Source organism: Micromys minutus (genome assembly GCF_963924665.1).
Source record: "Micromys minutus genome assembly, chromosome: 1".
Lineage (NCBI taxonomy): Eukaryota > Metazoa > Chordata > Mammalia > Rodentia > Muridae > Micromys > Micromys minutus.
In genome coordinates, this window is record NC_137969.1 from 66,036,467 (window position 1) to 66,061,013 (window position 24,547).

The 24,547-nt window shown below is 36.3% G+C and overlaps 1 protein-coding gene across 3 annotated transcripts in view; it reads left to right on the forward strand.

Annotated features, from left to right (window-relative positions):
* The window catches only part of AKT3 (AKT serine/threonine kinase 3), a 246,318-nt gene that overhangs the window by 216,040 nt on the left and 5,731 nt on the right, over positions 1-24,547 (forward strand). For 2 of the 3 annotated variants that reach the window (XM_080909361.1, XM_080909362.1), the window contains exons 11-12: positions 7,189-7,403; positions 14,030-14,117. In XM_080909361.1, the coding sequence (XP_080765487.1) occupies positions 7,189-7,403; positions 14,030-14,117 (303 nt within the window). The remainder of the gene's footprint in view (positions 1-7,188; positions 7,404-14,029; positions 14,118-24,547) is intronic. The other variant, XR_013974863.1, reaches the window with a different exon arrangement.

A 24,547-nucleotide genomic window follows, 5' to 3' on the forward strand; every position in this document is an offset into this window, starting at 1 on the left:
TGATTTTCAAAGAAACAAAGATACTGTTTTCTGTGCAGACATTATCAACTGAATGATAAACTGAGCACTAAATACAAAGAGCTCTGTCATTTCTAAGAGCTTACCAGAGATTACCCGTTTTTGTTAAAAAAATCTTCAAACAGTCATTTTATATATTTAAAATTGTATTGCATTTAATTATTTCATGTATATATGTTGGTGAATAAACCTATTCTGTGTGCATGTGCATATAATGCCATGCATGTGTGGCAGTGAACAGCCTGTTGGAATGCAGAGATTTGAATTTGTGGGTGGAAAAGCCCCTGTGAATGGCAAGCCAGAGGTTGTAATAGAGTGGGATTTACAATGCCAACCAGAGAGAGGTTATCTCATGCTGAAACTAGCCTTCTTCTTTACTGTCAGATACTTACTTTTTGAATCTTTCATTTCTGCTCTGTACTGTTATCAATGATGATCTTTCCTTGAAGAAGTTGAGGCATCAGTCAGACCCAGGATGCATCCTTGACTACTTCTCCTGTGCAGGACTCACAGCAGTGTTTGCTCTTATTTCTGCTCTTTGAGCACGTTCTGAACAGATTGTGAAGTTTGTGGCAACCTCCGTTTCCAACAATGTGCTCTTTTACCTTTCATTTATTCTCTCTGTTTGGACTGGTTTGTTACTTAAAGGAAGATGTTTATATATATATGATTCCTCAAAAAGGATATGAGATGTCCTCTAAAGCCAGTTTATTAAATGTCCTATGTGTCAGACTTATAGCATATTTTAATATAGCATATATTTACATGGGCTAACCTTACTTTATGGTAAATACCACCAGAAAATAGAAGTCTCCTCAGTAAAATAATATTAAGTGAAAAAAAAATAGGCATCTAAATGAGTTTTGCTTTCTTGATGAATAAGGAAAAAGTGTAATACTTTCAGTGGCAGTTTACTGATAGAAAAAATAAATTTTTAGGTTAAGTTTTGGTGGCCTATAAACTAGACATTTCACGTGCAGCATCTCTGAAAGTGTATTAGCGTGATTAGTTCTAAATGAGCTCGTTTTTTCTCGTTGTATCCAAGGAAATAAAACCAACCCATGAAAAAATATGAACCACAAGATGTCTTAAATGAATTCTATTTTTGTAGTCTGTGCTGTGTTTTAACTTATAAAATAATTTAGAAATTACATATAAACTCTTTTAAATTTGATCATTTAGTTTGGATCCTATTAAATCCAGATGATTTTATGCAGTGCTAATTATTTGGAGTCTCAGCTTTGCTTTTGAGTTAGCAGTACCTGCTCAACTTTCCAACTGTAAAACAGTTTGAAAATCAAATGTAGCTTACATGCAAGACCCAACAAAATTAAAAGTGTTAAGTATGTTTTGGCAGTTCACTTTTATTGTGCCCAGTCCTCAAATGCACCGGCAGACAATCATCTGAATGTTAGTTATCTTTCACATGCTTATGTGATCACACAAAAAGTACATGCTAAAAAGAAGCAGATGGTGACAGATGGGCAAGGTTGAGGAAGGTGGTTTGGGAAACCCATAGAAATGCAATTTTGTAATAGCGTAAAAATAAAACTATTTGATAACCAACTTAGAAAAAACATGGAGATTGTAAAATGGGTTGTTTTTGAGAAATATTTAATATCAGTTGTGGTTACTATTGAAAATGGAAGTATGCACGTTTATCTAACTGCAAAGAGTGGCCCCTGCTGTGGCTAAAAATGCAGTTAATTTTCTCTCCTTGGTTTTCAGAGCCCATTTCTAAAGCATTTTATTTGTGAAAGTTCTGTATATTTTTCTTTTTAAGATTTATGTTTAATATCTGATATAAGATAAATTATTAAAAATATCTGAAATGCAAGGAAACTTGTGATAAAGAAAACTTTTATTATGATAAATTAATACAAATGAAAATTCACTACATGAAATGTAAAATCAGAAATATATACTAACTTCATAAGTAGAATCATGGAATAAATGAGTGTGTGGTAATGTAGGTGAAGGGAACAGATAGAAAGCAACCTGATAAAATTTTGGTCAGTGAGGATTAAATGGGGGGTAACATCTTAGTCGACTCTTTCAGTATTGTCTTGAGGAGCTCTTAGTGAAAATGAATGTGGCCGGTTATATGTGCATTTATAATCTGCAGAAAAAAATCAGTAATATACATAGTCACATTCAAAGTAGCCCTTGAATAAAGTCTGCTGTATTCCTACAAATTATGAAATTAGTCTTAGACTCCTAAGCTTAATGAAAAAGAGTTACTTAGCTAACATTGTTTTGAATGCTAACATTTTATTTAATTATGAATAATTTTCCAACACCTGTCTCTTTCTCTTTCTGGCAGTCTGAAAAGATGTCATATCCAGTATTAAAGGGAAGTTAAGTAAATTTAAGTCTCATCAGGGGCACAGTAATTAGTTCTAGTTGTTGACTGCTTCCTAGTTAGAATTCATATTTAAGAACCTCTATCAGATGAGTTGCTTTGTAACTTGATTTATTTATTTTTTTACTATGGATCTATTATGGATAACAATAACAGTTATCACAATTTGTCCAATAATTGGATATTGTTTAAAAGTGAAGTAAAATAGAATAAATGACCTTCAACATTTATAACTTGTGCTATTTACTAGTGCAGAAGTTACAAGTTTTTATGTTAGCTACATTTCACATAAGCTTCTTTTTAATGTGATGAACTAGACAATTTGGTATGATTTTAGTTGAACCACAAAATCTAATTGTAAATTCTCTGATACTGAGGACATAAAAACAGTAACCTTAAGTGGGAACACTAATGATAGACATTTTTACTTCAGTCACATGGCCCAGTTTAATTAATGTCTGTCGCTTTGTAATAAAAGGCAGTATAGAGAACTATAGGAAGATTTATGCATGTATGATTTAATTACTGATATTGTATATACTCAGCTTCTGTCTTAAGGGTTTTTCAGGTTCTGACTTGTTTGGTTTTAAAATTGTGATTTTAACAGCATTTAGTCAATTTCACATGTAAGGAAATAACAAAAAAACACATAAAACTTAGAGCAAATCGCATATGATATTTACAGATGGTGTGTCATAAGAATTACAGCAGCAGGTCACTAGTTATAATATGTTATTTCAATAGCAATAAGAGAAATATTGACAAACTATGAATCTCAATTCTTAGGAATTGTATACTCCTCTTAAAACTATAATCTTTTAAAGTTTGAATAAGAAAACCTGAACCTGCCATTTTTATCAAATACCATTGATGTGAAGAACATAGAAATAACCTTTGAAGTATAGAAACACGTCTCTATACAACATATATATCAGTTACCTGAAAAGTGAGGCTACCAGAAAAAAATTTAAAAAGTGGTAAATTGGTTCATCCAAGTTCACAGTTTACTTTCACAACATAGGTGTGTAGACAGTTTGTTTAGATGTTTGATTTTTCTCCCATCTGTTCTGTCAGGATTATTGATTGAGCAGCAAGCCACTCCAGGGCATGCATTGCCTCCTTATAATTGCTAGCCTTGGGTGCATTGTTTGGCCTGAGTAGCAAACTGATAAAGGTGTCCATTCACTCTTGGTAAAATATACTGGAATGAAATGTTTTTGAAAATACTTATTATATTAATATTGAAACATTTAATTGATGGTATCATTCTGAAATATAGTTGCTTAATGTCATCTTTCAAAATTAATAATTATTTAAGAGCATATTTGTAGATTAAAAATTAGAGTTATTTTGTTGTTGTTTGCTTCGTTGTTAATTTACCAGACTTTTAAAAATAAATATGAGTATTTTCATCAGATGTTACCGAATGTTAATTTACTTGCTTGAATATTATTGAATATTTTTGTTGTGTTTTTTTTTTGTTGTTGTTGTTTTAATGTCTGAGATTAAAGCAGTTTCTTGGTTCTGGTAGAGAAATTGAAATTCAGCCTCTTTCCTGGAATTTGTGCTATTTGACTTATATTTGATGTGGTCTCTCCTCACTTAATGGAATACATTCATTTTTTAGTCCATCTTCTTTTGTCCCTTGCCTTTGTGGGAATTGTGTTGAATGGATAGACTATCTAAGATTTAAGAAGTTTAGGATTGAAGTCAGCACTAGATGTCTGCGTTCCTGCTTGCATTGGAATTTTGGGTAAAAGTCTGTGTTGCTTTACCCAGATCAGTTACTGATCTCTTCTCAGAGTCTGTTCTGACCTGCAGTTACAGCCTCCTAGGACGATAGATGAGGTTGAGTGAGGTGGAAGTAGACTTCCCTATTATTAATACTTTTCCATCTCCACAGTCACCATGAAATTGATGAGCTGGTTTGCTATGGAAAGTTATCATTAGAAGAAACCAGAGAGATTTTTCATAACAATTAGGTTAAAAAGCATAAATTTTATGTGCTACTAAAATTTTAGAAAAAAGTACTTTGAGTAAGAAAAGAAGTTGTCCAAAAATAATACAGAAGACATATCTGGAATAATTAACTTGATTTGAAAATTTGAGAGTATTTCACAGAATTGTGTTTTAAAAGCATTCTATTTAAGGGAGAAACTATCTGAATAGTGGAATGCTTCATATTGTGTGTCTGTGTATGATATAACAGTCATTTTTACTTCTATTTCTTAGACATTTTTACCTTGTAACTTATATAAAAATCTTTCTTTATAGTTGACAGCAAACACCCTTACTACTATGGCTGTGCTTTTAGAGTATGTTCTTATCAGTGCCAAAGTCTACATGTTAGTAACACAATGCATTACGTCAGTATTGTTGACCACAAAGAAATACCGCAGTTCCAGTTTACGTCTGCATGTATCTTTGTGCCAGTGAAGGTCCACATGTCAGACGCAAAATATCTATATTGAGAATCAGTGTTTATTTTACAAAGATAACTAAAATTATTTTGTTTTAATCGAATAGATTTCTTACAGTGCAGTTTTGATTTTTAGTTGCTTTTTCTCTTCAAAGCAAAAACCTTCATTTTATGTACTCCTGCCCTTCTGGCTGAAAACCAGGCATTCAGACAAAAATAAAGGATTGCCAGGTTTGCCAGCTGGGGATGAGAACCCGGCTGGTGAAATGCGGGTTCAGAAGGCAGTTAATCCAGCTTTTATGCTTTTTATGGTTTTATGAAAAAAGAGGTTAAAAACCACATTTGGCTCCTTTTCATGTATGCCACTGTTTAGTTGGTGTTGTAGGAATGCAGTTAAAGATTAGTTTTTTTGTTTTGTTTTATTATTGGGTAAAATCCTGTATGGTTAGATAGATGTCCAGAAAACAATACACCTCCCTAATGAGCTATTCAGCAGTCACTGTTACTTTAGAAGGTGCAGGTGTATTTCCTTTAGAAAATGAGAGGATTCATTATGCTTCCTGATCCTTTTCCTTAGTTCCCTTTTTTTTGTCCCCATATTACTTACTCAGATACAAAAAAAAATGTGAATGTTTTGTCTATTAAAAAGGGATGTTTCTCTTTCAGAAAATATTTTCTTTACTCATAGTAACTGGATTTGTGATCTTAAGTTATTTTCTTAGGTTCTTAAACCCAATGAAGCAATGACATGATTTGAGGTTTTGAATGTCTGTCCCTAGTCTTAAATATTCATGCCTGTCACGGTATTTATAGGTAACTTTAGTGTGACTGTCAGAAATATCTGAAATTAATAAAGCAAATATTTTAATTGATAAAATTCATATACTTAAAGAGTATTCCTCAAAGCTTGAAAGGGTCAAATAAACTGAGGTTTAATGTCAATTCTAATATAGTTATGTAAATAAAGTAGAAGACAGCGTCTATGGTTGAGGAATATTCTACTGAGCAGGAATCACATTTTCAGTTGAGGGTGTGGCCTAGTGTCAGAACACTTGCAAAAGGTTTGGGCTCTATTTGCAGACCCATAGAGTCAGTGGTGATCATAAATGGCCATCTTTGGATTTGAAGAGATTCTTCTAATATAACTACAGTGATACCTGTATGTCCTAACTAACTAAATTGTTTTTGCATCTTTTATATTTTGAAAAGTATATATAAGAACATATATCACAAATACTCCATAATATTTTCCTTTTCCTTTTAGGTGGGGGGAAACAGGGTTTCTCAGGGTATCTCTTACTGTCTTTCCTGGAACTCACTCTTTATACCAACCTGGCCTCAGACTTAGAGATCCTCCTGCCTCTGCCTCCCAATAGCTGGGATTAAAGGTGTCTGTTACTATGCCTCCCAAAAATTTATTGCTTCTAAAGCTTCAGATATAAAAGTATACCATAATTCAAAATACACTAAATACTGATGTTCATTTCATTCATTTTCTTGAAAGTCTCTAAGGAATTCCAAACATTATTGTATTTATTGTTTGGTTGCTGTACCCTATGATGATCATTCTTAATTGTTTGCTATGTTCATCTTAAACTGTTTGCTTTATATTGTTTCCTTTAAATTTTTATTTTTAGATTTATTTTGTGTATATAAGTATTTTGCCTCTGTTGACATGTATGCGTCATCATGGGTACCAGGTATCCAAAAAGATCAGAGGAGGATGTAATCTTCTTACCCTGAAGGTACAGATTATTGTGAGCTATCATGATGGTACTGGGAATGGAACCAACCAAGTCTTCCCCGTAGTCCCAGGTACTCTTAGCCACTGAGCCAGCTTTCCAGCCTTGTTTTCTTTCTTATTTTAGCATTTTTTAAACAAGTAAAATGTATAAGGCACAATATGTGTGATCTATCACCAGCATTGCCTAACTTTAAATTGCTGGAGGGAATCAGAATGTCAGATGCAGTAGACTATGAGATAAAAAGCAAACTAATAGCTGATTCACTTCATTTGACCCTGTAGATACAGATTATTTTACATCCATTTTAACAAACTTTTCACGACCTTTCCATTTTTTGTACATTGAATGTTTCTGAATATATGTTAACCATTTTGAATGATCATTTGAAGTTGTATTTTTACATAAAATTCACTTCTTTTGAATAATTCTTTAAAAATTATGCACATGGGTTGGTTGGGTATGGCAATCCAGAGGCATACAGACAGATCTCTCTGAGTAGGAAGCCTGGTCTACATAGCAAGTTGTAGCAAAGGCTATATAGTGAAGCTGCCTCATCATCATCATCATCATCACTACCACCACCATCATCACCATCATCATAATAATATTGTAAAAATTTGTCATTTTTCTGGTTTTACTTCCAGGTATTAGAAGATAATGACTATGGCCGAGCTGTGGACTGGTGGGGCCTAGGTGTTGTCATGTATGAAATGATGTGTGGAAGGTTACCTTTCTACAACCAGGACCATGAGAAACTCTTTGAACTAATACTAATGGAAGACATCAAATTCCCCCGAACACTCTCTTCAGATGCAAAATCATTGCTTTCAGGGCTCTTGATAAAGGATCCAAATAAACGGTAAGCTTTAATAATGGCCCATAAGTTACTGGTGAATTGGTTAGAGTGTGTTTTGTGAAAATAAATTCAAATATGCCTGTCTTCAGAAAACACTGTATTTGGTATAGACATTTCCCACTGAGATACTGACTTATTTATGAATTTTAAAAAATCATCAACTCTTTCTTAACTTCAAAGTATTATACAAACTTATTTACCATATAAGAATTTTTAGAAATTCTTTATTTGTACTATGAGAAAAGAATTTCTTTTAGGGGGGAGGGAGAATGAAAGGGTTTATTTAGCTTATATCTCCACAGGACTGTTCATTATCAAAGGAAATCAGGACAGGAGCTCAAGCAAGGTAGGAGCTGACACAGAGGCCGTGGAGGGGTGCTGCTTACTGGTTTGCTTCATATGGCTTGCTCAGCCTTTCTTTCTTCTTTTTTTTAACTTTAATTTTTTTATACTTTAGATTTTATCACCCTCCTGGCCCACCTTCTGACTGTTCCACATGTCATACCTCCTCTCTCACATGTCCCCATCTCTACCAGGGATGTCGCCCTACCCCACCAGACCTCTCCACTACATGGGGCCTGTAGTCTCTTAAGGGTTAGGTGCATCTTCTCTGATCCCAGACCTGGCAGTCCTCTGCTGTGTATATATATATATATATATGCTGTATATATATCATATGTATATATGATCTCATATCAGCTGGTGTATGCTACCTGGTTGGTGGTCCAGTGTCTGAGTGATCTCTGGGGTCCAGGTTAATTAAGACTGCTGGTCCTCCTACAGGGTCACCCTCCTCCTCAGGTTCTCAAAAATATCTGCATCTGACTCTTTCAGCTGATTCTTGGGTCTTTTGAAGAGCAGACACGATAAGTCCCTTTTTGTGAGCACTCCATAGCCTCAGTAATGGTGTCAGGCCTTGAGGCCTCCTCTTGAGCTGGATCCCAATTTGGGCCTGTCACTGGACCTTCTTTTTTTCAGGCTCTTCTCCATTTTAGTCCCTGCAGCTCTTTCAGACAGGAACAATTCTGGGTCAGAGTTTTTGACCGTGAGATAGCAACCCCATTCCTCACTGATGCCCTGTTTTCCTACTGGAGCTGGGCTCTACAAGTTCCTCTCCTCAGTGCAGGGCATTTTATCTAAGATCTGTTTCTTTGAGTCCTGAGAGTCTCTCACCTCCCGGGTCTCTGGCACATTCTGGAGGGTCCCCCCATCTTCTACCTCTCAAGGTTACATGTTTCCATTCTTATGCTGGCCCTTAGGGCCCCAGTCCTGTTCCACCACCCAGTACATGATTCTGTTCGCCTTCCTCTCTCTGTCCCCTTTGTCCCCATTCCTGTGATTGCTTTGTCCTCCCTCCCAAGTGGGACTGAGGTATCCTCACTTGGGCTCTTTGGCTTGTTAACCTTCTTGAGTTCTGTGGATTATATCCTGGGTGTTAGCTGATATCCACTTATTACTGAGAACAGATTGGGTCTGAGTTATTTTACTCAGGATACTTTCTAGTTCCATCCATTTGCCTGTAAAACTTACAATGTCTTTACTTTGTAATAGCTAAGTGGTATTCCATTGTGTAAATGAACCACATTTTCTGTATCCATTCTTCTTTTGTGGGACATCAGAGTTGTTTCTAGCTTCTGGCTATCACAAACAAGGCTGCTGTGAACATAGTGGAAAATGTGCCCCTCTGACATAGTAGGGCATCTTTTGGGTATATGCCCAAGAATGGTAGAGCTAGGTCTTCAGGTAGATCTATTTACAATTTTTGAGGACTCACCGGATTGATTTCCAGAGTGGTTGTACCAGCTTGCAATCCCACCAGCAATGGAGAAGTGTTCTTCTTTCTCCACATCCTTGCAAACAGCTGCTGTCACCTGAGTTTTTGATCTTAGCTATTCTGATTTATGTTAGGTGGAATCTCAGGGTTGTTTTTATTTGCATTTCTCTGATCACTAAGGACTTTGAACATTTCTTTAGGTTATCTTAATTATCTTAAGTCTGATCTTATTCGGATAGTAGGATCTCTTTCCTTCTTTGAATCTCTAGGGCTTCATATTTTTACTGACTCATATCACAGGAAGAAAAGCTGTTTCCACTCTCTCTTTCTCCCACTAATCTATTTTAACATTTCCATCTTTTGCTATTTAAAATTTCTAAATAAGGCTAAAAATGATTTTACAAGCAAGATACCATGATTTTGTTTTTACAAAAATGCTTTAGTTATGATATAAACTATGGTAAAGCCTTTACTTCTCAGTCACGGTGCTTTGTTTGTTTATGTTTAATTCTCAATGTACTAACAAGTTACACATCACATGTCTTCTGGACATAAAGTACGCCATGTCAGAGAGGCATTACATGTGTGTGTGTGTGTGTGTGTGTGTGTGTGTGTGTGTGTGTAGACATACATACATACACATATATATTTAATGGGGAGTGGAAGAAGAGAGAGAAAAAGTGAGAAAAAGTGAGAAAGTATTTTTTCCTCTAAGTATCAGAACTTTCCTGAAAGTTCATTAAATTCCAGGAATCTTGAAGATAGATAACCTCCTATGTTTTTATTGTCCAGAACACCTTACCTATTTTTTTACACTGTATTGTGATTCATGGTTAACATATATTTGAGAGATTCAGTTAGTGAGTGGGAGAAATATGTGAATTCTTAGAACTTAGTCTTTGTCTATTTTAATAGTAGTATCCACTGTAGATATCTAAGTTTTAAATTTGTAAGAACATGGAACTGGAAAGATGGTCTAAGTAGTTCAGTGACTGGCTGCTCTGACAGAGGATCTGGATTTGTCACCCACCTAATGGTTGACAACCATCTGTAACTTCAGTTCCATGGGATCCAGCACCTTCTTCTGACCTTCTGAGGCACCAGACATACACATGATAAACATGCATGTATGCAGGTAAAACACTTATACACATAATGTAAAATGTAATCATTAAAATGAGATCTCCTCCATTCTGGTACTTTCCTGTGATTTAATTTTTCTAGTGGCCTTCTAGGATAGATCAAGGAGATAATATAAGTATTTCACGTGCAAAAGAGATTTGTCTATGGTCTCAGTGGAAATTCATGTGAAATAGGAACAGAAAACCAATTTCCCAATGTGTGCATTGTTTCTTATGCATCTTATGTACACTAACTTCTCGGTATAGTTTTGACATGTGTTTTGTTTAACATTATTATTTCACAATTCTGTAATGAGCAGCATTTGCTGAAAGGTTGTGTTTAGGCATGTTTCTCTATGCCTACCAGTTTAGATTTTTGAGTGGGGGAGAAAAATGCTTTAAAGAGAGAGATGGTGCCATGAGATGCATGTAATAAGAAGGTGACCCTGGCAGTTGAGGATTAGAAGAGTAAAGGGCAGGAAGACAGAACACTTTATAAAGCTTACATGGCAAATACATCACGTAGGATGCTGAGGCAGGAGGATTTGATATAGGGTTTGAAGCCAGCCTCAGCAATGTAGAGAGTTGTATCTTTAAAACAAGTAACAAACAAAAGTTTCTAGATAGGAAAGTAGGTTCTTTTTGAAGCTAGGGTTTTAAAAAATATATGCAATTTGAGAATGAATATGTAGAAATGGTAAGAAAGTTGGTGTGGGCAATCTGCCCATTTTAAGGGGCATAAGCAAAGGCCGAGGCTTGTAGTGATAGATGCTGATAGTAACTAAACCAAGTCTGGGTTTCTCTGAGAATGTCGTGTAAGATCAGGAAGAAATGAAACCAGTACTTAGAGTCACAGTAGCCAACTACAGATTTGGGTGTCCACTGACTTTAAGGTGGTAACTAGAGGCAGAAAAATAGCACAGAAAGGAGTGTGTAAAAAGAGGAAGGCCCAGGACAGAAAGGTGGGAAACCTAACAGTTTGGGAAGTAAATCAAGCCAGCCTCAGCCTCCAGAACACACAAGCAGATACTGTGACTTATTCTTTTCACTGAGTTACTTTAAGTGATTCCTAAAGTTTTCTGACTTCCTTTACTGACTTGCTTTGAGTTCTGCCAAAGGATCTGCCATCATTGGCTTTATTTCTTCTTCTCTGTTACTTTATATCGCACTCTTTTACTCTGTGCGCAGCTTACATAAAAAGCATCACTTCATGGTGGGTGCAATACTATAGGAAATGGGAATTCTGTGATGTTTCTCATAGTTAGAACACATGGGAACTAAAGGTTTATTTGGCATTCTGATGTTTGGATTTAATAATCGTAAGCATAAATAAGTCAGTTCAAAGTATTTTGACATCATTTTGAAGTCTTTAAGTTGTATATTAAGGAGTCATTGACATTTTGACAGCTTCACACTTCGAAGAAGCTTGTGCTAATGGATTTCAGCTTCTAAAATTCAGTCTACAACTGTAATCTTTGGCATTGCACAGAGTTCACAGACAGTATATTATCTATTTTGATAAACCTGGTAGCTATTTCCTAAGCCAATATATTGTAAAAGTACTGAGGTTTTACACAAAAATGAATAAATGAATCTGGATTGATTTTTGTTTTAACTGTAGAACGGCTGCTTCTTTATATATCCTCTCAGGTATACATCCAGTGCAAACAGTATTGTCAACTATAAGCAAACTAAACTGTGTAAGAAAATCAAGTTATTGTTTTTATGCACAATAGTTTCATTTATACTTTAGAATATTACATTCTTTTCAGTAAAACCATTTTGGTGTTTTCTGCTTTTCTAATCTCTCAAGCAAAGCTTAGCTTGGCTCTGTTAATCCTGGTCTTTGCCCTCCTAGGAGCTGGCAGCCGACCAGGGACAAGCAGCATAGTTGGAAGAACCGTGAGTGTGTAGGGTCAGAGGCTAACCTTAAATAAAATCACCAGACTGAAGGCTCCAGGAACATGGCTTCAGTATTATACAGTCTAGTGTCCATGGCTGGAGTTGAGGAGTTTATTTAAAGAACTCTCTGTAGATTCTAGAGAAGACTTTCTTAAAATTAACACCATAGCTAATCATGTATTTACTGATTGCTTCGGGTTTGAGCCTATGTCAGTGGAGCTAGGCCCTGTATAGGCTTGGATTCCTTACATCTGGTAGCCAGTATTTCAAAGAGTTGGTCTTTATTTACTTTCTCTAATGGTTTGGATTTTTTCCTCTAACTAGTGGTATGTTAATATTAGTATGTATTAAATCACCAGAATTAGCTGCTAAATTTCAACAGATGTTGAGAGCTATACATTTTATTAAATTGTCATTCATTGTTATCAAATTATGCAAGTTAAATAAAAATAGTGAAAGCAAAGCACTAATTCACAGTTTATCACTGTAATGACTTTGTTCCATTTTATCTTGTTACTGAGTTGTGCCCATGTGAAAACATGTATAATGATTTGATTTCAACTGTATTATTTTGAAATTGACCTTTAGGGTATCATTTCTGCTACCAAATTTGACCAGTCCTATAAGTCAGTGTTTGATTGGTGTTTTGGTTCTTTAGAATTAAGAAAACGAGGGAGGAAAAGCTAATAGTACAGACTGAGTTGAAGAGCTTTTGGTCTCTGACATTGTAAATGCAGCGAGGTCGGTGAAGTGTTCGCTGCACAGCTTCTCAGCACTCAGTAATCATGCTGGCTGTTTTTCTTGTCACTTTCTTCTCTGGCTTAACAGAAACAAAACAAACACGCCACAACTAATTAGTAATCTCATACTCATTTATAGTCGAATTTGGAATTGAGCATAAACTAAAGGTTTTCTGTGAGAATTTAGTGTCGGATTTATAATGGAAACATTCTGTACTTTTAAAAAATATATTTTGCTTTACATTTCTTATAACAGTAAATCTTAAAATAAACTCAATCATGGATATGCATCTGTGCACGGCCAAACCCAAAGAAAGTTTCCTGTTTTGGATCCAATTTCAGTGTGTTCCTTTGTTTTTTCTCTCTTTTTTCCCCCTTTTTCCCTCTGTTTCCTTTGTTACACCCCTTTCATTCTTATTTTTCATATATATTTTCTTTTTAATAAATATATCCTAAATTGAACCATAGAAGCCAGAAAATACTTGATTTTTTTCTCCTCCTAGTCACATATTGTTTGAATAAAAATAACTTTAAAACTTAGGGTGTAATCTTAACTTTTATTTTTAGATTCTGAATTGTATAGCAAACTGAACTGTAAAGAAATTTTATAGATAATATTGTTTCCGTATCATTCTTTTGAAATGTGAAATTAATCTGTGAGATTTTATATGGGATGGTGATGTCCAGAGATAGTTTTATTTTACTGTGTAGACCAGGCTGGCCTCAAACTCAGAGATGTGTCTGCTTTGCCCTCCTCAGTATTGTGAATAACTACACTAAGATCACAGATCTTTTTCTGTTTATTTACTTCAGAATTTACAGTAAGAAAGGAACATTTTGACTCACTTACTCAAAAAGGAGCAGTGGTAGAAGCATCCCTTGCTTGTACATGGTGCTGTCCATGTATTTGTAAGTGCAGTATCTACCTGTTGGTTACCCAGGCCTTCTCTCTAAGGCCCAAAGGCCCTGCCTCTTGAGGGCTCTCCCCACAGCCTTTGTCTTCCACCATCATCTAAGGGCAGTGCTATGGAGGGCAGCGCTACTTATGTTATGTAAATGTTTATATTCGCTTAATCGTTTCTGTTCTCACAGCCTTGGTGGAGGGCCAGATGATGCAAAAGAAATCATGAGGCATAGTTTTTTTTCTGGAGTAAACTGGCAAGATGTATATGACAAAAAGGTAAGATGTCTCTACGGCTCTCTACACTAAAGAAATTTTCCTCAATATACTTTAATGATAAAATGATACTTTCTGTTTTGCTTTGAAATTGAAATTATTTTGAAAAAATTTACAGAAAATTTTAGTATTTAACAAAATACACAAATTTATGATTTTATTTAAATTCTGTTACTTGTAAAATATTATTTCCCATAAAATGATTGCTACCAATTATGTATCCTTACTTTTATTGTAATGTTCATTTTTCTTGCTGACTTTTGTTCATTTTTTTGAGACTGTGTCACACTTGGCTCGGGCTGTTTCTGGAGTTTACTGCATTCTTGGGCCTACCTTCAGCCACAGTGGATCTCTAACCTGGGCATCACTGTACTGGGCTCTAGATACCCTGCATATGCTTGCCTTTACCAGTTCTTGTGCTCTGCTTTGCATTCAGACATTCTTAGCACAAATACCAATTTCGATGTTTTAAATGTGTGCATGTACATGGGGGGTGGACCAGGAACTGAAGTCAGATGTATTCTGCCCCCTTTCCCTGAACCTGCAGCTCACAGGTGAGGCTGGCCTTGATGAGCAGTGAGGAACACTGTGTGCTACCACATGTAACTTTTTACATAGATATTAAAAATCTGAACTCACATTCTCGTTTATGAGCCAAGTACTTACCTAATGAGATATCTCTCCTGCCCATTATATAAAATTTTAATGTGAAAAATTAATGAAATACAGTACTTTTCTTAGAAATTTTATATAATTATTTTGTGTAATTTAGCCATTTCTAGATTTTTTTTATTTTTATCTGAAACATTGTTTTATGCCAAGTAATTTTCTCTTTGAGCCCCATTGGAGGATCACAAAACAAATAACATAGGAGATGACTGGTATTTCATTTTTATATAATGTTGTTGGCACTGGCAAATAAGATGATTTTCTTCCCATTCCTGTAACTAAGCATTTAAAATGATTGTCCATTTAAACACTTTGTTCAAAGCTTCACTTTCACCCAACTCACATATTTAGAATTTCTCACATGTGGAAGCACTGCGGCTCTAGGAGACTCAGGAGCATTCTGAAATGCTGTGATGGACAACTGTATTCACCTTATGTCAGGGATGGTGGTCCTCAGGAGAGGCATGTGTACCTAAGAAAGCTTCTGCAAGCTGTGCTCTGCCTTTATCACAACTCTCCAGCACAGATCTAGAAGTGGTGCATGATTAGGGAGCTCTGTAAGGTGCAACTTAATGTCCTCACTCTAAATATGCCCTGTCCATGAAATGCTCTTTCATAAGAACAAGAGGGCAGGCTGTGTGGTTCAAGGGTAGAGCTCTTTCTTGATATGTGTACATGTCTGCATTTCATTCCTTGCACCACATACAAACAAAATTAAGATGAATAAATAGAACTAGAAAGAAGAAAGTAAACATTTCTTTAAAAGGCAGTGGTAAGGATGCATTGTGGCACTGCTAACCTACAGAAGTAACTTCTCGGTCATGTGAGGGAACTTTTGTGTCGAGCATGCATTTGCTTAGTGTTCAGATGGTCACATGAAATAGCTGTCGGCAAAACTGAAGAAAGCTCTAGAAAACAAGCAGTGTGTTCATGAAGAAATGCTTTGCTTATCTCCTGGACTACATATGTCCAGAGTAAAGATGATCCTACAGTTGAGATAACCAGGCATCCAACTTGTGAAGCTAGAAATTGGACAAAAGAGGCAGCCAAAATGTAACTTTATGAAATTTATGTAAAGAAATTATTTTATAAGTGTGAAGCTTGTTGTAAGAAATAGACCACAAAAAGTCAGTTTCTAGGAAGAGTAGAAGTACCATGGACTCATCCCTTCTCTAAGTATCAGTTTCTATGTACAGAAGTACCATGGACTCATCCCTTCCATAAGTGTCAGTTTCTATGTACAGAAGTACCATGGACTCATCCCTTCCATAAGTGTCAGTTTCTATGAACAGAAGTACCATGGTTAAGTGTCCTGCTTTTTTGGTGGAGAGCTAGCATTTTCAAACAGCCTTACACGGTTGGAAATGACCTTACCACAGCACCCTTCGATGTTGTATCTAGGTTCATATAGCACAAACAAGTAAAACACCAACTGTCAGCAATTTTAACCAAGTTAGTAAGAAGTCTGGTAATTTGAAATTATGAATCTTGAAATGAACTGTAAAATTGGAAAATTTTGCCGGGTCTTTATATTTTTAAAATGTGTAACTTGGACTAGTGAGATGGCTCAGTGAGTAAAAGGCACTTGTCCCCAAGCATGGGGACATCATTCTGTCCTCATGATGTACGTGATGAAGGGATATCCTACTCCAGAAAGTTGTCCTCTGAACTTCACATGTGAGCTGTGCCACATGCAGACCCTTCTGAACACACTCAAATAAGTAAACATAATGAAAATTAAGTGTGTAAATTATTCACAACTAGGTTTTTCATCTTTAAGGCTGGCATTTTGTTACTTGCCAATAAACTATGTATTTATTATTTCATAAATTAGTCCTTAATTAATGCATGTTTTCTAATTAATTTTTTTCAAACAGGATCTCACTGTGTATCTCTGTGTAACCTAGGACTGACTGTGGTAAAGAGACTGACCTTGAACTCATAAAGACCTGCCTAACTCTTTTTCTAAATTTTTGTGGCAAAATAGAGATGACATATTTACTATCTTTAAACCAGATATAACCATTCTCTGTAAAAGAAAAAAAAAGTAGAAAATTAACTAATTGTAGAAGAACACAGAAGCAAAGTTGGAAGAATTGGTCCTCTATTCTGGACTCTAATCTTGCCCCCTTTTGCAGAAAGAGTCAAGGCAGATGAGTCATAGAAGATTCTGATAATCTTAGGACCCTTAAGCTGGGAGACTTTTCTAGAAGGGTGTTTGTTTGTATGACTTTGTCGACACACCCTTTCTTCTGTTTAAGATGGTCTTCCTGTGTATACTCCCTTGCCTTAGACTCAAATTCCTCCCTGTTCAGCCTCCTGGGTACTTGGATTACAGGAATGCACTAGAAGAGCTGACTCAGATTTTACTTAATTTATGTATTTTCATTTTTAAGAATCATTTATTTTATGTGTATGAGTTTACTGATTGCATGTATATGTACTCTGTGTGCATACATGCACATGTGCAGGTGTGTGTAATGCCACAGAGGTTATAATGTTACATGCCATGTGGGTTCTGGAGCCCGGGAACCAAACTTTAGTTCCTTCTAAGAACAGCATCTGCTCTTAACCACTGAGTGGTCTCTCCAACCCCCAGCCCCAGATTTTAAAGAATAAAATTAATTTGGATTTTATTGATATTTTTCTTTTTTTACTGTTTATGGGTTTCTGGCTTTATTTATTTTCTACACCTGTGCATCTGAGTCCGTGGTGTGCCTTGAACCCAAGGCTTTATGGATTCTGCTGTGCTGCAGTACAGTCTCACTTGGCTAGTCATCTTCCATCTGCTTTGAGTTGCTTTACCTTTCTTCCTCTGGTTTCATTAAGTTGAAGCCATAGTTATTGTGAGACGTTATTGTTGCTGTCACCGTTGTCAGTGCTAACTCCACACTCAGTTAAACCCAAAGGTTTCTCTGGGGCAGAGGGTCTTACCCTGTGGGTTGTCACCCTTTCACAGGGGCTACTCGGGTATTTACATTATAATTCAGAACAGCAGTAAAGTTTCAGTTATGAAATAGCAATGAAACAATGTTATGGTTTGAGTCACCACTATAACAGAAATTGGATTAAAGGGTCACAACATTTATAAGGGTGAGAACTACTGTGCTAAGGACTGTTCGGTCTGTTTCTTTGGTTTTAAAATACATTTTAATTTAAAAATATTTAAATATTTTATTTATACAATGTGGAGAAAAGAGAAAAAGAACAGCTAAATATTAGGGGGCAAGGAAGAACCTAATGTCTGTTCCTAATTTAAAAGTTTACTGAGCTTTCTATACATCTGGTTAATTTCTGCTGTGTGGCTTTTTTAATAAAGCTTTCTTTTTTAAATTAAAACTTTAAATTATCAGGGACAGAGTGGGGAGGAGAATAAGAAAACACAGATTCTGCTTCTCCTCTATAACATGTTTTTACCAAGATGCGTCTGTGGATATGGGACACATGTTCTGTTAAGATGGCAGATGGTGCGGTTCATGTCGTCAGCATCCTTCTGTGTACTGGTACTATCAGTTACTGACAAGCAGTTGTTGAAATTTTCAGCCACGATTGTAAACATCTTTTTAATTTTGCATTTCTTTTTTTGGTTTTGTTTATTTTTTAATTTTTTTTTTTTTAGTGATCCTACTCAAACTCGGTGCTTTATGTATGCAAGGCCAGTGCTCTGCAGTGCATTCCCAGCTCCACTTCCTGTATTTTGAATGTTGGCTATGTGTACACTTAAATTTAGGATTGTAATATTATCTTGGTAAATTTACCCTTAATCTATAGGTTATTTACTGAGTTTCTTTTATTAAGTATATATTCTGTGTGTGGGTGTAATTTATCTTTTCTCATCATTTTACTTACATCTATTGTAAGTAGATTCTGTATTAGCATGTAGTTAATTATTTTTTTCTTATTTATTGGATAACATGAGACTAGATGAAATGTGATGTATAGCTATCTTCATTTAATTCATTTATTGACATAGTTATCTGATTTTTTAAAAATTATTTTATTGGATATTCTCTGTATTTACATTTCAAACATTATCTCCTTCTGCCCGGCTCCCATTCCCCCTTCCCCTCCACTTGTTTCCATGAAGGTGCTCCCTCTCCCAATCATGCTCTCCACCTTAGCTCCCTGGTGTTCCCCTGGGAAAACCTGTCTTTACTGGACTAAAGGCCTCTTCTCCCATTGATGCCAGACAATGCTGTCCTTTGCTACAAATGTAACTGGAGCCATGGGTCTCTCCATGTGTGCTCATTGGTTGGTGTTTTAGTCCCTGGGAGCTCTGGAGAGTTAGGTTGGTTGATAATGTTCTTCCCATGGGGTTGCAAACCGTTTCAGCTCCTTCAGTCCTTTCTCTAACTCCTTCATTGGGGTCTCTGTGCTCAGTCCTATGGTTAGCTGCAAGCATTCTCAGTGGTATCTGTATGACTCTGGCAGAGCCTCTGAGGAGGCATCATATCTAGTTCCTGCCAGAAGCACTTCTTGGTATCAACAATAGTGCTTGGGTTTGGTGGCTGCATATTAGATAGATCCCATTCAGTAAGGCAGTCTCTGGATGATCTTTTCTTCAATCCCTGCTTCTGTTTGACCTTGTATTTCCTCCCATGAATGTTTTGTTCTCCCTTCTAAGAAGGACTGAGGCATCCATGTTCTGGCCTTTCTTCTTTTTGAGCATCATAAGGTCTGTGAATTGTTTCAGTTATCTGATTTTTCATTGTTCTTTTTGCCTTTTCTTTTGCCTGCCTCTTTTGTAACTTACTGAGTATTTCTGGTTCTATTTTTCCTCTGCTATAATCTACTGTGTCTGTTGATCTCTTATAACTCATGTGTAGACTCTGCAGTATTTGGTTTCCTCCCAATATGCTCAGCACATAGAGCAGCAGACTTCTCCCTTTGCCATTTCTTTGCTGCCATTTTCTATGGTTTTTTTTTTTTTCATCCATTAAAAATTACATTATATAGTAATTATACTTGTTGCTTGTATATAACTGTTCTGATCTTTGCAGTTCTAGGGATTAAACCCAGGCTGCATGCTTGCTAGGTAACCTCTTCATCACAGGGCTGTACTACTAAACTCTCAACAATACTATCTAAAAATGGTTTAAAATGCTATAAATTCACTTACTTCAGGTCCATGCATCTACCTGGTGGTGTGTTTCGTGTGTGTTTTTCTTTAGTTGGCACTTTAAGGCTGACTTTGCCTCTACACTTGAGGCACTGACCTTTCTTGCTTTGAAAACATTCATAGAGAGAAGGATTAAAGAAAATACAATAATGAAAAACTGTGAAAAGGTGACATTTAAGAAAGGGAAGGGGAACAGTGTAAGAAAGGATAAAGCAGTAATCAATGACATACTTGACCCAAGAGGCAGAGACTGCATGTCAGCAGAGGAGAGGTGCCTGCCTGTCAGTGAGTGAACACTCGCAGCAGGGGACTCACAGAATACAGTGAAGGCACCGAGGAAGGGAGGAAGTGTGGAGTCTGTAGATAAGTTAAAGGAGTAGGAGCTAGCTAGCTATCAGCTGTCAATCAATCTATATATAGATAGCCTAAGGAAATAGGCACTGGTTTAAATCTGAACATTCAAAGAGAAAGACAATTAAGAACTTGTGTTCATTTTTATTTAATTTTTTGTACTAACTTACAGCGTTTTTATGGGAAGAAACATTTATATACAAAAAGCCCCAATAAAAGTGAATTTATTTAACACACATAAAAATATCCTGTTTCATTATTTAAAAGAGTCAACTTTGCTTTTATTTTCTTGATTGTCTATTTTATAGTTCACTGATTTATGCTATAATTTTTTGTTTTCTTTATTTGAATTTAACTTGTGTTAAATTTTTTGATGGTTCTAGTTTATGGCATATAAATATGGTATAGTCTTGATTTGTTTGATATGTTTTGCATAGGGTTGAGGTCAGATATGTAAACTTCAATTAAATTATATATTACAGAAAAAAATACACTTATTTCAAATTTCTAGTTCTATGTCAAGAATGCATTGATGTAATAGAACCTTGCATATTGGATTCATTTTATGTATGCATTTTACATATTCCTATTTCTAATATATTAACACTTATATATACAAAACATAAAGCGAGTTTTTAAAATGAGAAAGAGGGATAAAATAAACCAGAATGCCACATAAGATTAGCTACTATATCATATTGATTTAAAGAGATAACAATATAGTACAAGATTACTGAATCTAAGGATACTAAACATTTTTTTTTTGTAAATGTCTATGTCCTGGTATTTTGATTCTTCTATAGTAACACATAATAATTGAGATTGACAGAGTTTGTAAGGCAGCTAGGATACTATAGTCACGGCCTGTCACACAGAGCCAGGTAATGGTCTGTGTTTCTTAACTACTACAACATTAAAATAGAAAACAAACAAGAAAATGAAATGTACAGGTCATAAGCAGTTTGGCTGCTGATGGAAGTCTGGGGAGACTTACTGTCAGAGATCTTAGTACTATATTCAGGATGCATCCCCAGCCCAGTAGAAATCTGGATTCTGATGTACTCTTAAAAATTTAAGAAAATTATTTTTCTGTATTCCCTTACTTACATTGTAAAGAAACATAAATATTTCATTTTAGAAAGATAGTGAATATTAGTATATAATTTGGTGAAAGAGCAATGTGGAAGGAAGATAGGGAATCAATGATTTTGACAGATGCGTGACTTTTCACAAGTAGACCTCACTCTAAACAGGCCTTTTCAGTCAACCGAAGTTAAGTCCTGAACAGATTAGCTATCACAAAAACAAAATATGAAGATAATCCACACAAAAAGAGAACAGGATTATTTGACACACAGTTTTAGAAGTTTTTACATATGACTGGCTGATTCCATTCCTATTGGGTTTGTAATGAGACAGATGGTGCCTCGTGGTGGGAAGCGCATGGTCGAACAAGCTGCTCGCTTATAGTGGCAAAGGAGGAGAAATAAAGGGAGAAAGCTTAGTTTCATGGTCACCTTCAAGATCACAGTCTTTAGTGATCTCAGAGAAAGCTAGGACTAACTCTTCAAAGTCATCACCTTTATGACTTGGTGGACATTCTAGAGTTACACTGCAGTACCCAGAATCTTGATCTGACTGTTTCCATCATTACATTTTCTAAAATCACAATCAGCTTATAAGAAAGTTCTGTTTGAAGTTTAATATATTTGTTAGGAAAATATATCAAGTTTACACTTAATAACATGGTTGGTATTTATTCTGTTTGCACATAAATGCTAAATGCTAACCAATTTATAGTTAGGTGTTCCTGATTTGTTAGTACTTACCCTGGGGGTGGGTATACTGTTACAAGTGATATAGGAATACCTTAAAAGAGGTGTCTAAAGAAAAAGATGGTGTAATAATATTAGCTAAAGACAATAAAGTTTATTTATTCACTTATATCAGCCTCCCTCTCTTCTCAGTATACCCTCAAACAGACCCTCCCCCATTCCCTTTTTAAAATTTTTTATTAATTATTTTGTTTATGTACATTCCAAATGTTGCCACCCTTCCTGGTCGCCCGTCCGTGAGTTCTTCACCCAATTTCCCCTCCCCTTTGCCTCTGAGAGGGTGTTTCCACACACACCCACCCAACTCCTACCTCATCCTGCTAGCATTCCCTTCCCTGAGGTATCAAGTTTATATAAGATAAAGCATATCCTTTCCCAGTGAGGCCAGACAAGGCAACCCTCTACTATATCTGTAGCAAGGGCCATCAACCAGCCCATTTAGTTGGTAGCTTAGCCTCTGGAAGCTCAGGAGTCTGGGTTAATTAAGACTGTTGTTTAAATTGATAGGGTATGGGGTTGTAATCCCTGACAGCTCTTTCAGTCTTTCCTCTAACTCTTCCATAGGGGTACCCCACCTCAGTCCAGTGGTTGTCTGTATCTGCTTCTGTCTCAGCCAGCTGCTGGTAGAGCCTCTCAGAGGGCAGCCATGCCAGACTCTTGTCTGGAAGCACAACAGTCATAGTGTCAGGTTTCGGCGCCTGCACATGGGATGGATTATAAGTGGAGCTGGTCTCTGGATGGCCTTTCCTTCAGTCTCTACTCCTTTGTTGTCCCTGCATTTTCTTTAGACAGAAACAATTCCATTCATTCTCCTGGCCATCCAGGCTCTCCCCTGTCTTCCCTCATACCCGATCCCATCCCCCCTTTTTCCTCCTCCTCCCCTCTCCCACCCAGGTCTCTCTGTTCTCTCTTTTAAGTGGGATTGAAGTATCCACACTTGGGCCTTCCTTCCTGTCGAGCTCCATATAGTCTGTGTGTTGTGTCATGGGTATTCTGAATTTTTTTGGCTAATATCCACTTATCAGCGAGTACATACTATGTATGTTCTTTTGTGTCTGTATAACCTCACTCAGGATATTTTCTAGTTCCATCCATTTGTAAAGGCAAAAATTTTTAAAGATCATATAGTAGTAGTAGTGTACTAGAGTTACCATAACAAAATGCTGCAGAATGAGGGGGGTGTTTTCCTTCCATCTTTCCTTCCTTCCTTCCTTCCTTCCTTCCTTCCTTCCTTCCTTCCTTCCTTCCTCCCTCCCTCCCTCCCTCCCTCCCTCCCTCCCTCCCTTCCTTTAGGAGAGAAATTGATGGTGTTGGAAGACCAAGATCAAGGCTTAGTTCTTTTGTGTCTTTCTTTGGCTCACATTGGTCCTTTTCCCCTAGGTTTTGATAGGGTCTTTTAGTTGATGTATTTCCTTGTTTGTCTCTCTTTTTATAGACACTTGGGAGTGGGTAAAAGCCACTTCAATGCTGCTAATTCTTTGAAAGCTCTATTTAAATACAGTCAAAATCTGGCAGTAGGGATAAGATCCTCAGCATACACATTTAGGAGAAGAGTAAAATTTATTTCTAAATAATAAAAAAAAATATATTTAACTGTCTTTTAGCGTAATTGAAAATACTGGATATTTGTATTAAGGCCAGAGACTTAGCTTTACTTATGCACTGAGGGAGTGCACCTGATGAAGTATTGTAGTGATGTCTGTAAGTCCAGCCTTCCCAGACACGAGATGTGAAGCTTGTTTCTCTCCAGATGTTTATTTTTACTGTAGTTTTCCTGTTCCTATGGTTAGGTGGGTTGCAGCGTCTCTTATTGTGGATATCTTGATGTTTGATTTTGACTAATATTGAGTAAAAGTACTTATTTATTTCTATTTCTTTGAGATAGATAGGATATCTGCATAGGCAAGAGTGGCCTGGACCTTTCTTTGTAGCCCAGAATGGCCTTAGACTCAAGAGTCCTCCTACTCTGTCTCCAATGCTGGGACTGTAGGCATGTGCCACTAAACCTGGTCCAGAGTTTCACTGCTTTGTTTACTTTTGCTGTACTGGAGAACATATCCCATTTTCCAACTTTTAAAAATAGAATCTGCCTAGAGAATAAACATTTTAACATAGATTTAGTGACAGTGAAAGGGGGAACATTTCTATTGATCCAAGAATCCAAGTGTGTTTCTTTCTGTTAGATTTTGGCAAAACACGCCAATTTCTTCATCCTGTTTGTTATTTTCTTATCTCTGTAAAACTTATATTCTGTTCTGATGAGACTTACAAGTCTTGGGGCTGAGCATCTTGAATTGAAAATGAAGTCATATGTCTCTCTTGTGCTTTGGAGTCCAAGCTCAGACAAGTGAGAACCCTACCACTGCCCTACTCACTCAAGGCCAGCACAGGGCTTCCCTCTCTCCCTGCTTCTGCTTTGGCCCACAGAGTCAGTCCAGCTCTGTCAGCTTTAGCATAAT